At 37.6% G+C, this 22,462-nt stretch overlaps 3 protein-coding genes across 3 annotated transcripts; 1 reads left to right on the top strand and 2 right to left on the bottom strand.

The window, feature by feature from the left end:
* Nucleotides 1-517: 517 nt before the first annotated feature.
* LOC111804002 (glucose-6-phosphate 1-dehydrogenase, chloroplastic) lies at nucleotides 518-5,755 on the bottom strand. The gene is made up of 10 exons (XM_023688641.2): nucleotides 5,333-5,755; nucleotides 4,664-4,848; nucleotides 4,483-4,577; nucleotides 4,112-4,226; nucleotides 2,833-3,038; nucleotides 2,611-2,760; nucleotides 2,402-2,522; nucleotides 1,316-1,545; nucleotides 1,022-1,222; nucleotides 518-949 (listed from the first exon to the last, which is right to left on the bottom strand). Exons 1-10 carry the CDS (start codon nucleotides 5,556-5,558, stop codon nucleotides 694-696), a joined length of 1,785 nt encoding a protein of 594 aa, XP_023544409.1. The 5' UTR covers nucleotides 5,559-5,755; the 3' UTR covers nucleotides 518-693.
* Nucleotides 5,756-6,531: 776 nt separating this feature from the next.
* On the bottom strand, nucleotides 6,532-14,445 carry LOC111803784 (uncharacterized). Its single transcript, XM_023688327.2, has 12 exons — nucleotides 14,149-14,445; nucleotides 13,029-13,175; nucleotides 12,815-12,929; nucleotides 12,606-12,700; nucleotides 11,629-11,732; nucleotides 11,166-11,203; nucleotides 9,368-9,603; nucleotides 8,603-8,696; nucleotides 8,315-8,505; nucleotides 7,621-7,840; nucleotides 6,984-7,151; nucleotides 6,532-6,878 (listed from the first exon to the last, which is right to left on the bottom strand). Exons 1-12 carry the CDS (start codon nucleotides 14,368-14,370, stop codon nucleotides 6,727-6,729), a joined length of 1,782 nt encoding a protein of 593 aa, XP_023544095.1. The 5' UTR covers nucleotides 14,371-14,445; the 3' UTR covers nucleotides 6,532-6,726.
* A 6,158-nt stretch (nucleotides 14,446-20,603) lies between these two features.
* LOC147790946 (VQ motif-containing protein 31-like) lies at nucleotides 20,604-21,092 on the top strand. The gene has a single exon (XM_087127881.1). The coding sequence runs from the start codon at nucleotides 20,604-20,606 to the stop codon at nucleotides 21,090-21,092; it is 489 nt and encodes a 162-aa protein (XP_086984007.1).
* Nucleotides 21,093-22,462: the final 1,370 nt, after the last annotated feature.

Raw genomic sequence — 22,462 nt, 5'->3', positions numbered from 1 at the left:
ATTAAGGTAATGGTCTCAAACTCAAGCCATGGTCTGAGTGTATCAAACCCAAGCCAAATCTACGAAAAAATAGCCAAATCAAAAAAAAATGTTGGCCTAGAGCAAGAGCAGTTAGCCGAAAAAATACTGGTCTAGAGCCATTAGAAAATGTATTCTTTGACTGACTTCGAACCGTTCAATAAATTGAAAGGACCTCCCTTTGATAGTGGGAACCGTTCAATAAATTGAAAGGACCTCCCTTTGATAGTGGGTCAACTCCCCACTTCTCAAGCATGTGACAATATTCACGAATTCTCCACCGACACATTCTTTCATCTCAAACCAAGAGGTCAAACGTTCGAATCCCTCATTCTCACATATTAACATTCGAGATCAAAGGTATAAGCTCTCGTGTTGTGCTAAAATTGCAATCGAGAAAAAGATAAAAACAAAAAACGGGACTAAAACAATCGCTCTTTCAAAGTACATTTAGAATAAGTCACAATGCCAATGAGAAAGTAAAATACAACTTTGGTAGTAGAAGTCAACATAGGCATAGGCATTTTATTACTGCAAATTCATTCCCTTAATTGAATTGAAACCTTAATCCACTGTGAGCTAAGCACAATTGTACACATAATCTATCATTTTGCTGAGAAATATGAACTACTAACCCATGGCCATACCAATTGTACATCGAGATGCCCTACGTACCTAAGGCTCACGGTCCTCGCCCAAATCTCCCCATCTTACGTTGTACTTTGCAGCTAAGTAGTGAGCCCCGACCGGCCCCCTGCTGCCGTAGGGATAAAGCTCTGGTGCGATCTTTTTCTCTTCAAGTTCATTCAACAATGGAGTGAACAACGACCACGCAGCATCGAGCTCATCGCTTCTGATGAATAGCCTTCGCTCCCCTTCAACAGCGTCTAAAAGCAACCTCTCATACGCATCTGGTATCTCGCTCGGGTACCTTCACATGATCATTCAATTGTCAACGAAATCGGAAACCTAAAACATAAAGCAACCCCATCCTCTACCATACCTAGATCGATACAGCAAGTTGAGATCACTACGATCTAATCGCATCCCGAGACCAGGAACTTTATTGTTGATCTTCAAATAAATAGCCTCGTCGGGTTGAACACGCAAGACGAGCTCGTTAGTAGCTTTGTCCAAATCTGTTCCAAAGCTCCTCTTGTACAAGTTACCTGGGACATGTCTGAACTGAACCCTGATCTCTGCTCTGGAGATATCATAACAAACGTGTGAGGTTATTCAAATTTAAATTACCATAACGTGCTCAAAATGCTACTAAAACAATCAATGAAATAACAACCTCCTTGTATGTAGAGCCTTTCCAGCTTTCATCAAGAACGGCACCCCATCCCATCTCGCGTTATCGACGAAAATAGCGGCTGCTGCAAACGTCGGAGTGATGCTATCGTTGGGAACAGTTGGGTCATCTGTATAAGCAGGGTACGATTTCCCACCCTTGCTGTGCCCTTTGTATTGCCCAACAACTACATCTTCGAGTTGCAGGGGTCTCATGGACTTCAGGACCTTAACCTGAATCACAATGATATTAGCTAATCATCATTACAAGTGACCATACCGTCAAGCGCTAAGGAATCTTTCTACTAAATATTTACGAGGCTGACGCCGATATGTAACGGGCCAAAGCAGACAATATCTGCTAGCGGTGGGTTTGAGCTGTTATAAATGGTATCAGAGCTAGACACTGAGCGGTGTGCCAATGAGGCGTTGGGCACCCGACAGAGTGGATTGTGAGATCCCACATTGGTTAGAGAAAACGAAACATTCCTTCTAAGGGTGTGAAAACCTCTTCTTAGTAGACGTGTTTTAAAAACCGTGAGGTTGACGACGATACGTAACGGGCCAAAGCGGGCAATATCTAGTACGGGTGGGTTTGAGCTGTTACAATGGTATTCGAGCTAGACACCGAGCAGTGTGCCAGCAAGGACACATTGGGCCCTAAGGAGGTGAATTGTGAGATCCCATATTGGTTGGAGAGGAGAACGAAATATTCCTTACAAGGGTTTGGAAACCTCTTCCTAGTAGACACGTTTTAAAAACCGTGAGGTTGACGGCGATACGTAACGGGCTAGCGTACAATATCTACTAACAGTTGGCTTGGGCTGTTACAAATGGTATCAGAGCTAGTCATTAGACAGTGCGAGGCACTAGTCGGAGTAGGGTCTTTAAGTTTGTGTTCAATATAACCACAAAGTTCAAAATTAACGGACTTATTAGAAACACACTTGAAAATTCAGAGACCTATTAAACATATTTACCATCCAAAACGATATCGACACAAACTAGAAGGAGTGATTAAACCAGTATCAAAACTATGCTCTTCTACATGTTACAGGGCATCAAAAGCATAAGAGAACTAATTGGGTACCTTTTCATTCCTGATGTCCTCCGCATCTAAACTAACAGGCGTCTCCATAGCAAATAGAGCCAAAATTTGAAGGAGATGGTTTTGCATTATATCTCGTATGATTCCATAGTTATCAAAGTACCTGGAAAAAGAACAAAGCACAGTTGACTAACCTTGTCGACCCTAATATCATTTCTCGAACTGCAATATCAGAAGGATGTGACACTCACCCGCCCCGCCCCTCGGTTCCAAAGTCCTCCGAAAATATCAGTTGAACATTGCGGATATAGCTCCTCGACCAAAGAGGCTCAAAAACAAGATTGGAGAATCGAAGAACCGACAGATTCTCTACGAGCTCCTTGCCCAAATAATGATCAATCCTATACAAATTATCATAAGAGTCAGTTTCTTTCTTTATATCTGGCATTCGATTCGTGTAAGAGGTTTCTCACCTAAATATTTGGTCTTCTGTGAGATATTTCTTTAAGCTTCTCGTTAGCTCACCCGAAGAATCTGAGTCACGGCCAAATGGCTTTTCGACAATGACTCTAGTCCAACCACTTTCTGAAGATGCCCGTTGGCTAGCACACTTGACAACGTCGACGAATATGTTTGGAGGAATTGATAAATAAAATAACCTATTTGAAACTTTTCCATCCTGTAATGAAGAAATTTATTATAAAAAGATCCAAAACATAGAACAGATTGTTTCAATCAAATTGCTATGATGCACATGAATATGTAGGCGTCCGAAAGAGGACGAGTCTAATTTCGCTCACGACAACCATGACAAATCCATATTGCTCTTGAAAAGCCAAAGTTCTAACATATCCTCGACTTCAGCATATGGGAGAGTATAATCGAATAACTGTGGCCAAGAGTGCCCGTGCCAACGTACATGCTAGTGAACTAGTTCTATTTATCAAACTTCCGAACGGTGCAACATTTGGCATTAGAAACCTTAAGGGATAATCTAATTTCATTTCAAACGACTGAATCACTACAAATAAATAACTCAATAGTAACAACTAAGGCCTCGTTTGATAATCATTTGACTTTTAGTTTTTGGTTTTTGATCATTAAGCTTCTAAGTTACACTACAACAACGTTTAGTTTTTTGTTTTAAGCTTCTGAAAATTAAGCTTATAAACACTACTTCGACCCATAAACTTCTATGTTTTTTTATCCACTTTTGTTTTCAAAACCTGTCAACCCGACAGGTTTTGAAAACAAAAAAAGTAAAAGTTGTTTTCGTTTTTAGAATTCGAATAGGAACGAAAGTGTTTCCTTAACAAACGTAAAAACATAATTAGAAATTGAAAATAAACAAACATAAATTTCAAAAATAGAATCTAAAAAACCCCTTATTAAAACAAGGTTGAAATTGTTATCGAGGCCTTCTCATTTCCACCTCAGTGCCAACGAACCAACGAACTAACGTGACCAAACGATAGACCAGTACACAACTTCGAAATAATGCAACAAAGACGAGAAATCAAAGCCAGTACAACAGTCATGCTTGAACTGCTCAAGAATAAGTGAAACTATCTCAAATAAGTGGAAAAACGATTAAAGAACACCGACTCAATAGCATAAACCCACCCTCGGTTTAGAAGGAGCTTTCTATAGCATTTTATACTCGTATACTTTTTAGTGCTGTTAATGACTACCAATAATGGTTTACTATTCTATAGAATCTTACTTATCTAGCATCGGGAGCCCGAAAATTACCTCTTTTTCTTTCAACTTCCTGTCCAACTCAGCGAAATCTTCCTCGGAGCTATACTGACCAGAATGGTAAAAGCATCTTTTTAAAAACTCATCCATCTTGTCCTCACAGTTTGCCCTGTAATCCATGTTGCTTATCAATATATGCAAACAGAAGCAAAAGTTCGTAATCATAAATGTTCGCAATACCTACAGTCCCGTCTAATTTCTGGTTCTTAGTTTTTATAAATTAAGCTTATAAACATTACTTTCACCTCGGAGTTTCTTTGTTTTGTCATCTACTTTCTAAAAAAGTTTTCAAAATCCAACCAAAGTTATAAAAACAAACAAACAAACAAACAAACAAAATCGTTATCAAACAAGATCTGCAATACCTCTTATCAATTCTGCAAGTCAAAGTTTTACTAATCATAGTTCGGAGTTGCTCATCGGTCATACTAGTTCGAGCATACCCTAACACGGTAAAATCCTGAAAACGAGAAAGAAAACGAAGGAATTAGTCAGCTTTGCAGACTACGAAATCGAAGGCAGAGTTGTTGTATGAGATAATAATACCTCTGGTAGACAATCCTCATAATAAAGAGCAAAAAGTGCAGGGAAGATCTTCTTTTTTGCCAGGTCCCCTGAAGCTCCAACAACAGTTATACTGAGTGTAGATTGAACTTTTCCCGAATCCAAAACAGATTTTTCTTCCTCTTGAAGTGCAATTTGTTCATTGAAAAGAGAACTTCCAGGACTACCTAAGTTCATATCCCACTCAAGTTTAAGCATACATTGGAAGCAAATAAACAGAAATATTTCAAATAATTGCAGCTTTCACAAATTGTCATTTCATTTTTTTCCAGACACCAGAATCAATGAGCACTTAAGAATGAGAATTTATATGAACGCATCAAGAGTATCCTAATCAGTAAAAGTAAGGCCCCTTGATAATAATTTGACTTTTTATTTTAAATTTTTGAAAATTAAACTCGTTATCTCACCATTTCTATACAATAGTCAAATCTTTAAAAACTATTTTCTTTCTGAAGTTGTCAAAACTGCTTGAATTTTGAACACATAAGTCAAAAGTAGATAACAAATTAAAAAAAAAAATGTAGAAATAGTGTTTAGACACTTAATTTTCAAAACCCAAAAACCCATAAAAACAAATAATTATAAGAATTCTAGAAACAGGGCATTGAACCAGACCAGAAAATAAAGAGTATACCAAAAATTACGCACCATCTGGTAAAAAAACTGCATTCAAGGGATGCCCATTTGATGACTTAAGCTGAAGATGGCCACTAACGCAATTTCTTACAGAAATCTGAGAGACCCAGGAGGGGAAATGTGTTCTTCTTGGGGAGGAAACAAATCCTCTGGGTAAGAGCGTTCCGTTATTGAGAGAAGATGGGACGAAGGCAGCGGCAGGTGAAGAAGGGGTCCTGAACTGACAATCCATGAACATGGGATGGGCAGATTGAGCAGTAGAAGGACAATAAGGAATTAAGAATCGGTTGTTATGGTGGATTTGAAGTGGATATATATAGTGCCGTGAAGAAATTGGAGGCGCCCAAATCTCTGAAGCTATCAAATGCGACCAGATGCAAAGGTGAATTGAGGATGACCTTTAGAGTTATCGAAGAGGCCGATGGAATGATAAAGGGACAAATTGGTTTGGCGACATGACGGCAATTCCGAGGGCGCGTAGGATGGATTGTTCTTCCGGATTCAGGTTGGGCCTTCTTGGGCCGATCAACTGGGAGAGGGTTGCTCAGAGTCCAATTGCGAGATATATATATATATAGTTAATATCTTCTTTTTTCTGATAAATGTGAGTTAGTAAAATAGCTATGTTTGAAGGTAGAAATGAAAAATAGAATATGTACGCTTAATTTAAAGGTAAAAGATTTAAAATAATAATAATAAATTCATATGAGTTTCATTCCTCTGATGTAGTTTTGACGACTTCAGTAATTTTTCTATTTTTTCAAATTACGAATTTGAGACTTGTTGACGAAGGATCACCTACCACCTATGAGAGGGATGTTGAGATTTGAGACGAAGTGCAGGTTGAGCTTGAGTCATTGGCTCGTATGAGATCTTGTTATGAATAGGACTTGTGATAGATAGATCAACACTGTCACTCACTCTCACTATCATTCACAACCCATTTCACATACCAATGTTGCGTATGACACAATGGATAAAGAAGATCACTATGGTCAAGATTTTAAAGAATAGATATTGAACCGAAGAATAGATGAGATTGTCCTACACTTGCATTCCTATGATTTGATGACTTCTAATCCAATGTCGCAATTCCTCCAACATGCCAAGTTCATAAATACAGTATCTCGACACACCTAAACTTACATTAGAATTGAAGAACATGAAAAAAGTTTATCCTGGAAAGTGATTTTGTAGGGGAAAAAAAGAACTCATAATAAATAATCAAATTCACTAAAGGAAGCAGAAGGGCTAAAAACATGAATCCATTATAGGAGCCCCGCAATCAGAAACAAAACCTTAAAACTTGTGTTAACAAAAACAAAACATAAACTACTAAAATGCCTGTTTGCGTTTTTGCATGTCACTGAATTATACATTCTAAGAACTGTAAGAAGGATTTGCAGTTAATTAGTTTTCTTGTCGTCGTCTTCTATTGCATTCGCATTTGATGTCTCGGCGGCTTGATCATCTTCGCCACCGAAACCAAATTCGTTTATACGTTTCTTGTCCACCGGGTAAACCCATCTTTGATATAGATAGATCAGAAATATGAGATCTGCAGGGCAACCAATTTACAGGCATCAATCAAATATCTCTTCCACATATACTATTTGATAATAACGAAACAAAAACATTGGACTTCCATCGACAATTTTCTCACCATCTCGGAACACTGAAAGCCGGTGTAGGGTTGGCATTTTGATGACAAAAGCAAATAGGTCGTCGATGATGGTATTAAGGAACTTGTATGTCATCTGTCTCCAGGGTAGATGAGCCACAGACTTGAGCTTGTAATTAATGAACAACTGAGGGCACATCATAATGAACCCTGCAAGGAATCCAAATTCAGATATCATAACAAATTTCCCAATAATCAGAACCTCCGAATGACGACGCAATAACGAGTACTCGTGCTTTTATCCTGATATTGATTTGTGAAACTAAACATACATGTGCACATACAAATTGCATGTTAAAAACACATTTTATCCTATTTGGTGAAAAAGTTGCACGTTACCAACATATAGCCGCGTATGAGAACATGGACTAGACCCAGCTGATTAATTATAATTATTTAGACATTGACATACCCTTGCAATCCCACATGAAAAACCTGTTTTATTGAAATTTTCACTACAACGTACATACGTCTAATGCACAAGTGACCTCTGGCATTTAGAAAAATAAGTCTAATGCATTTTTGAACAAACGAATCAGGATTTTAAGTAAGATCACACACCAGAAAATGTTACAAGCAAGGTGAAAAAGCATGCCAAAAAGGCTTTAAAGTGACTTACCGAACATGTATACACAGCTTGTGAGTGAAGAAAGAATCCAAGAATACCAGCTCTTATGTTGTTCGTACATGAGTGAATAAACAGATGAGCAACCAACAAGGAGGAAAAGCACATAGGACAAATACTTCATTGCAAGATCATCATACTCCTTCGTCTTATTTCCTGCATATGACTCGCGATCACGGAATCTCAACATAGGAATCCTTCCACTCCTATCAATCTGGAATAGAATGAAAAATGATAATGAGGGATGATACACAATTGCACTACTATTATGAAGAAGACACACTAAACATTTATAGAACGGATGAATAAGGTTCTTAGAAAAATAAGAGAGAATTAATAATGGGCAAATGCAATCATCTAAGGAAAAAAAAAAACACTTTTTTTTTCCCTTTTGATATCTGCAAGTATGTGGACCCGTGACAACCACTTGACCCTACTATATATATATATATATGACCCTATGGTCTAAGTATTTGCACCGATAACGGAACGGAAAGTCTCAAGTATTTGCACCACAATAAAGCCTACCCTAAGGAGTGCACAGAAAGAGAACTTTGCAAATATGAATGAATGCTGCTTATTAAGATAATGTGCCAATATATACACAAACATATGGATATATAATAAATGAATGAAAAAAAGAAAAAAATACTTGGGAGCAGCGAAGAAAATAAAAAATAATACCTACCTCAATATGCATAGCTTTTCCTATTTTCCAGAACTCAATACAGCAACCAATACCAGAACTTGCAAGGATCATCCACGAAGTATCATTATCAAGTAGATACAAGAAGACAATCAGTTGAGATATGAAGCTGACAATGACAGACTTAGCAGAAAGTCCTTCCATAGATTTATTTTTGTTCCAAAATTGGATATCTGAAGTAGAATCACCAGAAGTTAGCAAAGTACACATGTTTCACAGGATAATAAAGAATTGACTAATAAAGTAAAAAGTGACCAAACATTTCTTTACCATTCTTGAAGGCGAGCATGTCAAAAACTGAATGAAGTAATGAGACAACCATGGTAACTGCCAGGAGATAGGGATTTCCTTCCAAGAACACCCGCTGAAATATAATTCACCAATCACCATTTGGATAAACATTGGGCGGAAAAAAATAGCATTTTGTTGCATTAATTATCTAACCTATATGGTTTAAGACAGCACAATTATCTCTTCAAAAAGACCCCTTCACAAATTACAACACGGCTATTTAAAGCTGAATAAAATACAAATAACAGAAAACCTCTAACCATAGGAGTCAGGCTAACCTACGCATAAAACTTAAGACTAAAGAATTTCATGATCAAGATTTGCAGGATCTTGAAACTTGAAAGATTGCAAGAAAACTAATGAAAATCCAAAAATTCTTAAAGAAATCTACATCAATTCACCCTCCGAGAAAAAGAACTTGTACTCAAGTTCAAATAGCCAAAATAAATCCATCTGGAGCAGAGCCACATCAAAAATAGGATGTATGTTTATTCCCGTAGAAAGCCCTACACAAGATGCATTAGCACCAATTTGCTGGAGTATGAGAACAGGGTCGAACTTTTTAGGTGTGAATTTGTTAAGGCTTTTCTAGTAACTCTTTCTTCAGATTCTTGGTTCTCTTTCTACTCCCCTCAGAGAGCCACTCCTCAGATTACAAATTGTTCAAAAAAAAGAAAAAAAGAAAAAAAGAAAAAAAGAAAAAAAGAAAAAAAGAGAAAACCCAAGTTTAAGGAGAGTCAGTACCTTCAACTCATCAGCCTCGCCTTCAAGCATGCTTCCATAGCTACGGTGAATCTGGAATGACTGATCAATCTGGAGGAATAACTGCCACTTGGTCATGCTTATCGGAGCCACTTCTAGATTAAGTACCAGCTCCTTCACTGTCTCATTGATTCGAACCAATTTGTCTCTAAGTAGCCAAAACTCGTTGAAGAAAATGGTGGGATAGTAGTTTCCTGTAGTGGGCTCAACATTCAAGTCTACTAAAGTTAAGAAAGTCAAAGCCAAATTTTCTGTTTCAATTTCTATGTTTGGCATGCCAAACAAAATCCATCCATCAACTTTAAAATGATATTCCAGCCTACTGTTGTGCCAATTCAGCAAGTACCGGATAATAAAGAGAAAAAATACAAAATATACTATTTATCGTACTCAAATGTTTTAGGAAGGGGAAAAGAAATGAAACCTAGTGTGCAACAATCATTTTGGCAGCAAGGTCAGTCATTCATATCAAATAAACCTTTCTCGTGGCAAAGAGTACTAAATAGAAAGCATTAAAACCATGAAATTCCACCTCCTGCTACAACAACAATGACCTTGCACTTTGCACTCAATTACTAAATTAATTGTTGGCAACATGAGACAAGAAATAAAATATAAACAACTTAATTAAGAGGAAGCACACTTCTAAAGACTGATCAAATATAGAGCTCCTTTTTAAAATAAAGAAAAAGATAGAGCTTTTGTAATCTGTATTTTAGGCCCTTTTGTAATTATTCACTTGGACTCATTACTCTTGACAGTTTGGCTATTTTTTGTGAGCATTATTTTCGTGTATGCCCTCATATTCTTTCATTTTTCTCTGTGAGCCTCATATCTAACCTCCCACAACTCCCCTCATATCTACCCAAAAGAATGGGGCGAGAAAAAAACCTACAAGGGACTTAGAATGGGGCGAGAAAAAAACCTACAAGGGACTTTTCCCTCTCCCTACAAAACCACCTCCATTATAGCTCTACAATCTCTGCCCCAAACCAAAGAGACTCTAAAAGCATCCACGAACCTCGACCATATCAAGTGGGCACAATGGCAACTCCAAAGGATATGGTTTGGGTCCTCCCACCTCTACAAAGTGAGCACCATTGAAGCCCCAAAATAAGGAAGAGTGTACTGGTACGCAGTAGTATTAAATTTTTCATGCAAGACCTATCGAGCAAAGAACTTCACCTTCTTGGGGATCTTAATCTTCTCGAGCAAAGAAACAAAAGGGTCACAAAGAAAACAGCACAGTCCTTAGAAGAAAGAAGAGAACTAGGGGAAAAAATGCCTGAGAAGGACAAGGAGATGAAAAGCCAATAATCCCTTCTTCCCTAGACAACAAAGGAATTTCTTAAAAGCAAGAGCAAAGAGGTCACCGCTAACGACTCCTTTATGAGAGAGGGCAAAGAAACCCCAAACAAAAGAAGAAGAAGCAGGACCCCCGAAGGCAACAAAACAGGCACCACAAAACTATAAAACATACAAAATGAGTTTACATCGTATCTTGAAAACTTAAGAAGGCCCTCAACATAGTTGTAACAAAACTCATCACAACTCATAGCTCGTTTAATGCAAACAAATATGAATTCAGAAAAAAGAAAAAGAAAAAATGAAAGTGTCATGCATAAAACTTAATGAGAACTTCTGAAATACTCTTAACTATATTAGATTTTCAATCAACCACTTTTGTATTTCCTTTGTTACTTATATAGCCTTGAAGCACAATAAGAAAAAAAAAAAAAAACAAATTTATGAAGATGGGCAGAGGAATATATAAGGATACAAGGAGCAATATTCGGTGGAACACCATTGTGAGGATATCTGCAAAAAAAAAAGAAAAAAAAAAGAAAAAAGAAAGAATGAACTTCTTAGGTATTAGTGAATCCCAAACGAGACTAATGCATAGGAGATAACAAGAAAACATGTGGTTGTCTGTGTTACTGTCTATACATAAATAGATCAATTAATCCACATGATAGAAGTTACAGAAATAAATTGGTATGCCAAGACAACATACTAGATTCAACATATTTGATTTATAAAGAGTAAAGTACAAAAAATAGTTATCATAAATATTTTTTTTAAGAAATTAATAAAAGCAAATATATATATATATATATATATATATATGAAACATTAATTTTAAGTGCAAGAACCTTCTAATCACTGTACTAACTAATAATTTTTCATAATTTTATTGCTCTAAAAACTTGCAGAGATTAAAGATTAAAATGTAGAAAACATACCCAGTAAAATCGTCAACTAGATTAATAGTCACATTTGGTTTCCAATAGGAAACCCACTCCACAGGACCATCATCTTTCAGATCAACTTGGTTATCATCAACAACCTTGAGCAACAAAAAGTGACATTTGTTTAGAACAAAACGGCTCAAGATTGTAAGCACTACAGAAGACTGAGAATTCTTGAATATCGATGTACAATCAAATGAAAGCCATTAAGAAAACAAGGTAACACGACAATAGGACAGGATAGAAATGCTAGTGCAATTTGAATCAGTGGATAGATAATGGAAAGTACACTCCGAAACTATGATCCCAAACACAATTACTTCATTTCCATTGAGCAATCTATTTCATGTCATTCTAATAAACACAAAACTTAAATATCCTGGTGCCCATAAGGAGCGTTGGTGATATATCTTTGACCACTATCGAGGTACTTCTGCAAATTTCTACATATATAACTAATGCATAGCATAGCATAGCATTGCATAGCATAACGTTTTTATCATATTGGTTATTCATAGCATATTAAATGCTAAAAGTATCAATATGCGGTGAAATATATTTAGTTATACACTTGCACTATATGAGTAGAGTCTATCCAATCAACATGCTTCTCTCCCCATCTCGTGAAGTACAAGCATCAGAAACTGAAAGTCCGACATCACCGATCTTTCTGCAGATTCTAAATAATTTTCTTCAGGTTTATACATGCGACTATCTTTCAGGAGAAATAATTGTACTTGATGATAACAAAAATAGTAATAAATGTGATTCTCCCCAAAAGAAGAATACAGTAGTTACAAAAAACTCATCGGAACAAAAAAAAAAAAAAAAAAAAAAAAGAACAGAGCACATAAAGCATGATTCAAGTATGCATTGCCTAATTAATATCTCTTATGCCAAACACATATGCATGACTCTTATATCAGTGAACAAAATTTACAAACCGAACTATTCAACGGTAAAGGAATCACCTCCTTCAGAATTTCACCAGCATCAGAACCTTCAGAATTGCCTAACAAACTCTTCTTCTTATCTGCTTTTGACTTGGGCAAATATATCACGATAGCTGAAATGAATTGAAGTACACATCCTCAAGTACCGATATATTATCTGTTGCTTGATTACAGAGGAAACAAAAAATCTAAAGCTCAAGATAACACGGAAAAATATAAGATCTTACGATGTGTCCTTCCAAATGCAGCAAGAGGCTGAAACTCTGGATCATTGGGGTCTGGAGTGTATCCTGACCGTGCAAAGAAGACGTGTGCATACAGCGATCCATTTTGTTTCAAATCCTATAAGAAGAGCTATTGCATCAAAACCCTCTAACATCAAGAACTAACCAGGGACTAAAAAGGCAATATGCAGATGCGTCTGTAATGGTTTAACAGTACCTCAGATGGATAGTACTTCAATGAAAGAGATCTGACACTTTCTGGCCCCCATATAGCATAAGGTATACCATTCTCATGCCAAACAAGCGCACCTTCATTTCCAAAGTCGGTAAACCTTTCATGCTCAGATAGATACACCCACATATCCTGAAGGAAATTAATGCAACTGGTAACAATTTACAGGACCTATAACTAAAAATAAAAAATAGAAAGAAAAAATTCTGCTACAGATAGATAAAAGTAACTAACAAAAACCTACATAATATTTATCATAAGAAGTTGAGAACATAAAAGTTTTATAATATATGGCAATAACTGCTTGAACATCAAAAATAGGCAACTCTCAGTAAACCTAGAACAAGATTCAACAAATGCCTTGAACCACCATGGAGGTCATTCAGACTAGAGAAGAAAAAGAAAAAAAAAAAGGGAGTGAGTTCAAACTAGATGGTGGCGATCAACCTAAATTTACTAAAAATCTGTGGATTTCCTAATACCGTCAGGTGGTTGTCCCAATCAGAATAAAGAAATTGAAATCTTTTTCAATTTTTACATAATGTTCGTGTCTCTCAATTCATCTTTTTCACATGAATTGAGTGCAACGAGTGAAACAACACATATCTGATTTCAGGCCTTCACGCATGCCCGAAAATAAGTAAAAAAAAAAAAAAAAAAAAAAAATGATAACATAGGAGAGAACTCAACAGCGGAAGAACCCGGTATGTGCTCTTGACATAAATTCAATGCCAAGATTTGCATTAAGTTGAGTATTTACATCACATGCTAAACGCATAACATAGAAGCTTTAGGATCTCTCCTGTAGTCAACAATAACAGAGTTGAAAATTCCAATCACCTAAATCTCCAACGATAAACATCGAAAACCTAACTGGCCGCCTATAACTTCGAGAGTGAAAAAGATAGTCTATACCCTTCTCGGCATCCAGCCGGCTCAGTTAGAATTTCCAAGAAAATCCATACAAAGAAATACAATATTGTCACGTAAATCGATTAAAAAATTATTGAAACAATTACTCGCAATACAAAACACGAAAAACAGCAAGTACAACGGAATCATCAATTATTCAAAAACACATCTAACAATCTAATTACAAAATTACCAGCGGTTCACCCTTCTGAAAGAGATTGGACATGAGGATAGCAGGATCAGAGGGCTTCTTGGGGGCGAAAAATTTAGAAGCGAAGTACCAGAAGACGGCGATCCTAATGACTCCAGTAAGAGACTGTGCGAAGCCTCCTTGTTGCTGTTGCCCTGCTCTTGGTGCTGCCGCTACTCCTCCTCCGCCGCCGCCTGGACCTCCCTCTACCGCCGGCGTCGCCATTTTCTTCTTCCCTCTGTGCAAATCGAAGAGATCGGCGCAGAGAGAGAGAGAGATTCGTGAGAGAGTTTACAAGAAGAAGCTTTGGTGTTATATATAAAAAGCAAAGATTTGTTTTTTATTTTTTTTTTAATTTTTCTCTTACGATTGCCACGTCACGCAGAAAATATAAAAATCATAAATCCAGCTATGTATTATGCTTATGCAACTACAAATATCTCTTATATTAGCTCTCTTTTTTTTTTTGGTCTCGAAATAATTACATATTTATTTTTTAATTTTGATTTTATTCTTGAATTTTTAGTTAATTCTTATTGGGCCCATTAACTTCAAGATTTTACATTTTCACCCAATGCCCATTACTTATATTAATTTCTATAAAACAATTAGATTATTTTCATTAAATTTTTTTGGCTGCTAAAAATTGCATCATTATATTTTAAATTATTAGTTATGTAAATGTAAAAATTATTGACACAATTGCACTTTTGGAGCAGTGGGACAACGATTGTGTGACACTTGTTCTAACCCAACAAACAAGTCAATCGTGTAAAATTTGCAATTCAGCAATGATATCGACATATGTTCGAGTCTCGGGTCACGTCTTAGAGAAATATTTTAGAAAATTGGAACAAGAAAATACGTTGAAAACAATTTTAAAGAAAGCTATGTTATAAGCTAAAAAGGAATAAGCAACAACAATGGCTTTGATAGCATATAACCAAGGTAGGAAGAATTAACAACTAGTCACATCTCCTATAGTCTATCTTGGAGCATTTTAGCCTTCGGGATGTAGACACGGTCATACACTCCTGTATTGACACAACAATAATAATAAAAGTATATCTAACATGAAACAAGTAAAAGAGGTTTGAAACGAGCATGCGACCATGGACAACATGTACTAGACAAACATGGTTGAGACATCTGACCTATGACCATAGACAACATGCTTTGGACACTAAGCGCCCAGATGATTACTAACGAATTTGACTCGACCATTTTGGGAAGACACGACCCCTCATATGCTTAATCATAAAGGATTTGATTCCTTCAATAAAGCGTTGATTGGTCTTATTCTTCTCAAAAGTTTGTAATCGACAAAGATAAGTGATCCATGAGAGTCACGGCTGACCTGCCGAAAAAGATCCAAATAAGTGGGAAATGAACTCTAGCCAAACTCTCATGGTAAACTTACACCTCTTGAGAACAAAAACGAGATTGATGGTTGACAATTATCATGAAAATTTGGTTCGTGAACCTTTGAATTCATAAACACTTTTGGTATATTGCTTATTTCGATTCATAAATCTATTGGATTCATTAGGTGCACTCTCCTTTTTTTTTTTTTTTTTTCTTATGAAATATTATTGTCTTTATTATGATATTTTATCATTTTTTTACATATTTAAAATTATTTATTTAAGTTTTTAAAATAATTGTTATTATGGTCGAGAAATCATGGAAAACTCGATCCCCACGAATTCACCATAGATAATCTGCCCCAGTCCCCCAAAAAATAAATGAAAAATTTACGGAGATAAAGTTCAAAATAAGTGAGAATTATGTGCGTATAATCCTTGAATTGAGTATGATATATATGTTAATATGTTTTTGTGTATCTTGAGCATGTCTAGCTTGTGTGTAAGAAACATGATGTATTGTAGGTCGTGGTATGTTATTTAATAGCTTCTAATGTGTGAGGTACTTACTAAGTACGTGTGGTTAAGTATGGACTCACGAATAGATTATGCAAGTGATTAAAGTCTCTACAGGATTAGTGATACGAAATACGAGACATGATAAGGGATCGACGAAAGCTAGTTGTTTTTGTTGAGCTTAGTTTATTTATCTTTAATTGTGGGATTTAGTGTTGTTGGGGATTTAGCGTTGTATCCCCCTCGTGCAACGGTGCTTACGTAAGAGTGTATGCGAGTTAGGTTAGGATGAGCTGGAAAAATCTTTTGGATCCACCGAGGTTGGTGACCCAAACAACTGGAATAGAGTTCATAACCCAACTCAACCTAGCTCGCTATTTTTGGGTTTAATTGGTTGGGTTGTCATAATTTAAAACTCAACCTAACCCTCAAAATTTGGATGCTACACCTCATGACCCGGACCCCATAAACGAACACAAGCTCTTCTAGCATATGAACCACGGCCAAGGAATTTCCATACCTCAAGGTCCAATTACAAGGACGAGAGCCAAGAAGCTATAACAAACCTTATACACTTATATTCAAGCTATGGTGAGCTCATCAAAGGAAATTCTAGAAGACGTTGGAGACTTTCCTTATATGTTGTGCAAAGTTGAGCTTCAAGAAAGAGATGAATTAAATGCACTTTAAGTTGCATTTAAATGAACCCAGCTGAATTTATGAAACTAGTACAAGGATGACTAATAAGCACATCTCATTCATTCCACTATTTAATTATAATTTAACTATTTATTTGTCATATTTAAGCTAGTTTTAAATATAGGAGTTAAGGTTATATTGTAACCCACATAGTTACCCTATTCTACCGTTAACTAGCTGTAACGATACACCTTCTGAGGAGAGAGAGAGAGAGAGAAAACAAAGGGGGCCCCCGCCGAAAATCATGAGATTTCGGCGGGATCCACTCAGGCTCCCGTAAACCCTAGGAGTGGCCGCCTCCTTTAGGGAGAAGGGAGCGCTAGTGTGGTTTAAAGCAGGAGGAAGCCGACGCGCCACTGGAGAACGGACGAACGACGACGCATCCACCGTCGACAGTAGCCAAGCCCTGCGATTTGGACCCTCGGGACTTTTGGACGAGGAAGACGCAGCGCAGGCGGGACCCCCGGCATTCTGCGAGACGTCTCAGCCAGCGTGCAGCTCGCGTTCGGACACCACCTCGGAGCCTCGTCCCCTTTGTGGCCCAAATCGGAGGCGCGCCAGAAACCCTGCACCGACGGTGTTCGTCGCAGCCATCGGTTTCTGCTCCACCGGCGGCTTCGTGAACCTCCGGCTCGGCTAAGTGCCGCTTGGCAGCTCAACATCCGAATAGTATACCGATTCCTAGGTTTTCGACCCTTCCGGAGCCATTTCCACCATCGTTTCAACCATCTGAGGTCAATATAACTCCATTTTTGACAAATAGCTTGCGATAGGGACGTACTTGGTAGCTAGGCACGAGGGATAGTTGTGAAGGCGCTCTAAGTGTATCATGTTGTCTTATAGGAGGTAGTCAGGCGCTGGAGTTAGCGTTGTGGGCGACTTCGGTCAAGGCCAAGGAGGTAAGTAACCTTACTGTTGGCGTTAGTTATGTATGTATGTTGGTGCGTGCCCTGTGGCCCTTGCATGCACCATATGTTGTTGCTGTATGCTAGGTTAGATGTTTCTTGCCGTGAAATGCTATGCATGCTTTGTTTATGTATGTGATTCTTGCAGTGAATTGCTATGTATGCCATGTTTATGAATATGATGTTGTGACGCGTTTTGTCGCCCTGTATGTATGATGAGCTTGATTGACATGTCATGATTGTAATGAGAACCCCACATGCCATGAATGAGATGACTAGTATGCTAGGATATGCTTGCTCAATGTGGACCCGGTTATGCTATGTTATGCTTGCCTAATGTGGACCCGGTTATGCTATGTAATGCGGCGAGGGGATGGAGCGTCGTATGTGTAATGCCATGGAGGTAAATCTTAAGAACCTCATGCACGCTATGGTTATGTACCTGGGGCACTCCCTCGTTATGCTACTGATGGTATGGATGCGTATATTCGATATTGTGTTCGCCACGATATCATGCAGGCCCTCCTTCGTCCGTGGCGTCCGGTATTGTATGTCATACATACCCGACCAAGCCAGGCCCAGGGAGTTCGCTTGCGAGTTCGCCTGGTGGGCCCACAGTCACATTCGTGGGTCATGTGTGGGAAATTACCATGCATCCACCCCCGCCCGGACAAGGCAAGGACCTAAGGCCATGGGAAGGAATGGAAGACAAACCCCTCTTTCAGCTTCGTTCTTCTAACATTGTGCGACATGTATGGTAATGATGTGCGACATGTATGGGTATTCTGTGTGACATGTATGTGTGTTGCGTGCGTCATGTATGTGTATCGTGTGTGACATGTAGATGTATTGTGTGCGACTGCTTGTATCCGAATGTATGAATATATGCTTAACCCCAACAGTGGGGCGACTTACTGGGTATTTTATATAATACTCAAGCCACGTGCTACCAATATTTTCAGGAAAGGGCAAGGCTCCCATGTACGGGTGACGGTGGATGATGCGAAGGGCTATGGAAATCTTGAGGAGAGTTTGTTGTGTCGTAGGCGCCTGTTGGATTCTTTTGGGTTCTTAGTTTTGCAAATTGTTTCCTCTAGTTCTCTGTTATTACTTCTAGGCTAGGTTGTCGCAATTGTTTTCCTAGGTATGAACTGCTTAAATTGATGAATGCATTTTCGTTATTGAGACTGTCCCATGTGAACTCTTGTCCTGTTGATTTGACGAGTATAAGGTAACGTCACTAATTAGGGTGGAGAAAATTAGGAGCGTTACACTAGCCATTTTAATAGGGAGGTTATGGGTATTTCTCATTTACTACCTCATTTAATTTGGAAGTTATGTCTCACATAGGTTAAGGTTGTAAAGGCTCTATAAAGTCTTCCTTTGTTTGATTAAAGACATAAGATTTTGGAATTAAGAATAAAATTTCTATTTTAGCTTTGTTGAGAGCTAAATTTTTCTTTGCAAATTCCTGTGTTTAGAACTTGTATGCTAGAGTCATTCAAGTGGTATTGATCAAACCTCTTGTGAAGTGATTCGAATCACGAGTTTTCTTTACTCTTGATCTTGATCATCAAGGTAATCTGTTCCATACTTTTCCTTGGGTTTATTTCCATATAAATGCTTCTAAGAGTGAAGATGTGAGAATCCCACATTGGTTGGGGAGGAGAACAAAACACCCTTTATAAGGGTGTGGAAACCAATTCTTAGCAGACGCGTTTGGGGAAGCTCGAAAGGGAAAGCTCAAAGAGGACAATATCTACTAGTGGTGCGCTTGGGCTTGGACCGTTACAAATGGTATAAGAGCCAGACACGGGGTGATGTGCCAGCGAAGAGGTTGAGCCTCAAAGGGGGGTGACACGAGGTGGTGTGCCAACAAGGATGCTGGCACCGAAAAGGGGTGGATTTGGTGGGGGTCTCACATCGAAGCGGAGTGGATTGTGTCACGGTCATACTTGTCCATGGCCACATGCCTATTCCAAACTCCTTTTACTGCCCTCATCTTAGACAAGTCTTTACTATTTCATATGGCGTCAATATGAGTGTGAATAACCGTTCACCAAAACCATCTCTACACACACCAGAGCTAAAATGCCGCAAAATTTACCCGGGGATGCGACTAATTATATTCTTTCAAATTATTTTCAAATTTATTTACTCACTCACATTATTTAAAACATTTCTTGCAAACGTGACCTCAGCCTCGAGCATACGTCGATATTGTTTACAAAGTTCGAATTTCTCACGACTGACTTGTTCGCTAGATTAAAACAAGTGTTTCACAATCGTCGTCCCACTGTTGCAGAAGTGCGATTATGACATAGTGTGGCAAGCATCAAACCATTGTGCAATTTTCTCTATTTTGCATGTCACCTCTTCCCACTACATCCTTGTATAGTTTTCTTTGTTTTTTAGGTCACCTCAGACAAAAGAATTTTCCGTTGAAGCATATAAGGCTCGGTGAGATTTTTCATCCTTAAATTTGCACATCAACAAACTAAATCATACGTCCATCAGTTCAGTATCGACATTAAAAGTGAATCAATATTTTATCAAAACCGAACCCAAAAAATCTACAAAAATATACGTAAATTAATCACAAGAAATTAAATACGCTCTATGAATCTTTATTTTTTTAAAAAATATATCGATATTGAAATTTTATCAATAAATACAAGACCACGACATTTTCGTCAACATCGACATTTAAAACATTGCACGAGTCTTCGAATTTCTTTATAACCATATGGATTTTGGGATATCAAAAGACAACGAGTTGGAGAAGTGAATTTTGGTCAACGGAGTTGACCAAGTCTCTTTTTGGTAAAAAAATAAAAGTAAAAGTAAAAATAGCATTTTCTTGTGAATGAAACAATTTTTTACTTTTTAATTTTGATGGGAACAATTCTTTCCCCCCTTTTTTTTTTCTTCTCTTTCAATTCTCAAAGTTCTTTCTTAATAAGGTAGCATTGTGATGGAGAAGGGAGGCAGCCAAAGTCGTGTCGTGTGTACACCTTTGACGACGTTCATACAGACCAACACGAGAACGTTTCAAGAGGTTGTACAACGTCTAACCGGGCCATCAGAAACCCACACGCCACCATCGAAAGCAGTTGGATCAAAGAGGTCAACTACGACCTCCAAACTCCATGAAAGGAGACACTTGACTAGACCAAAGTTGCAAATTGTGAAACCATGTCCTTCCCATTCCAAGCTGGGCGAGAATCCTAGCAACGTTACGAGCCCGGTCGGGATGCCTTCGAAGATCTCGTCAAAGCTGTCGACGGGGGAGGACGAAAAGGAGTCAAATAAGGTGTTAGAAGAGAAGGCAATCAAAGAAAGGGGATTCTATTTGCGTCCATCTCCAAGGTCAAAGGCTGGCTATGCTCAACGAGAGTTGCTTTCATTATTTCCTTTGGAATCCCCCAAACCAACTCAGCACCATGAAACAAAAAAGAATTAATCATTTAGTCCCTAAGAATATATTGTTTTAGTTTCAACTTTACTCTTTTGATACATGATTTTTAAAATTGGTTCATGAAAAACTTCCCCCTAGTAGACACGTTCTAAAATTATGAGTTGACGGTGATTATAACGAGCCAAAAGTTAACAATATTTGCCAGCGTTGGGCTTGGACGGTTACAAATGATATTAGAGCCAGACACTGAACAGTGTGTCAACGAGGACTCTATCTTCCAGGGAGTGGATTATGAGATCCCCCACATCGGTTGGAGAGGGTAACGAAGCATCCCTTATAAGGGTGTGAAAACCTCTTCTCAGTAGATGCGTTTTATAATCGTGTGGTTGACGTGGATACGTAATAGGCCAAGCGGACAATATCTACTAGGGGTGAGCTTGGACCGTTACAAATAGTATTAGAGACAGATACCGAACAATGTGCTAGCGACGATGCTAGTCTCCAAGAGAGGTGGATTGTGAGATCCGACATCGGTTGGAGAGGGGAACGAAACATCCCTTATAAGGGTGTGGAAACCTCTCCTTAGTAGACGTGTTTTAAAACTGAGGTTGACGTAGATATATAACGGGCCAAAGCACACAATATCTATTAATAGTGGGTTTGAGCTGTTATAACATAATATTTAGTAAGTATAACGCCCTCATGTATGAGTCTACATTAGGGGACGTTTTTACCTAATTAAACATTTTCATCAAAAAAAGGGATCAAATTGAAGTTCCTGAAAATAATACTCGAATAAATTCTACCTAAAACAACCAAACATATGTGCTTTATATATATATATATATATATAACAGATAAAGATTGGATAGAAATATATTTGTAATGTTTGGAAGCCATATTTAGTAAATTGAAACCATATATATACGAGGTTGTGCTCTCAAAATCTACTTTCTTCCTTTTCTATATTATATCTGGTTGTGCATACTTAAAGTCATTGCTAAAACCTTTAACCAATATTTCTCCTTGTATTTTCTCTTTCCTATTCTTTGTGTTCATCTTGATTGAATGTGTGCGTTGTTGAGCGATCCTAACAACTGGTATCGATCCTAACAATAACTTGTATTCTATTTAAACGTGTGAACTTTAATGAATATTGAATTTTTAATTCCAGTTTTGTTTCTCATTCTTAACGAATTTGTTTTATTTATTTATTTATTTATTTTGACAATGTTCTATCCACCATCCCATGAGCTTAAAAACAACGAGCAAGAAATTTGTTTCAATTATTTTATTATTTTTATTAATTAGACTTGTTTTGGCAATAATAATGATTTATAATGTGTCCCTAATTAATTAATGGATCTACCTATACAAGAAATATCTCGGAGTCTTAACAATAATTTTCGGAACAA

This window comes from Cucurbita pepo, chromosome 10 (assembly GCF_057944985.1).
Source record: "Cucurbita pepo subsp. pepo isolate OVF chromosome 10, ASM5794498v1, whole genome shotgun sequence".
Taxonomy (NCBI): Eukaryota; Viridiplantae; Streptophyta; class Magnoliopsida; order Cucurbitales; family Cucurbitaceae; genus Cucurbita; species Cucurbita pepo.
The sequence above is the reverse complement of the archived record's forward strand: the minus strand, read 5'-3'. Positions and strand labels throughout refer to the sequence as shown.

Coding starts and splice junctions, on each gene's coding strand:
- LOC147790946 (XM_087127881.1), top strand. CDS start 20,604: ATGGAGAAGGGAGGCAGCCAAAGTCGTGTCGTGTGTACACCTTTGACG.
- LOC111804002 (XM_023688641.2), bottom strand. CDS start 5,558: ATGTTCATGGATTGTCAGTTCAGGACCCCTTCTTCACCTGCCGCTGCC. Junction 1,546..2,401: donor AGGACATCAGGAATGAAAAG/GTACCCAATTAG, acceptor ATTGTGATTCAG/GTTAAGGTCCTGAAGTCCAT. Junction 1,223..1,315: donor AAGGCTCTACATACAAGGAG/GTTGTTATTTCA, acceptor TGATATCTCCAG/AGCAGAGATCAGGGTTCAGT.
- LOC111803784 (XM_023688327.2), bottom strand. CDS start 14,370: ATGGCGACGCCGGCGGTAGAGGGAGGTCCAGGCGGCGGCGGAGGAGGA. Junction 8,697..9,367: donor GCGAGGCTGATGAGTTGAAG/GTACTGACTCTC, acceptor ATTATATTTCAG/CGGGTGTTCTTGGAAGGAAA. Junction 7,841..8,314: donor GAAAAGCTATGCATATTGAG/GTAGGTATTATT, acceptor ATTCTATTCCAG/ATTGATAGGAGTGGAAGGAT.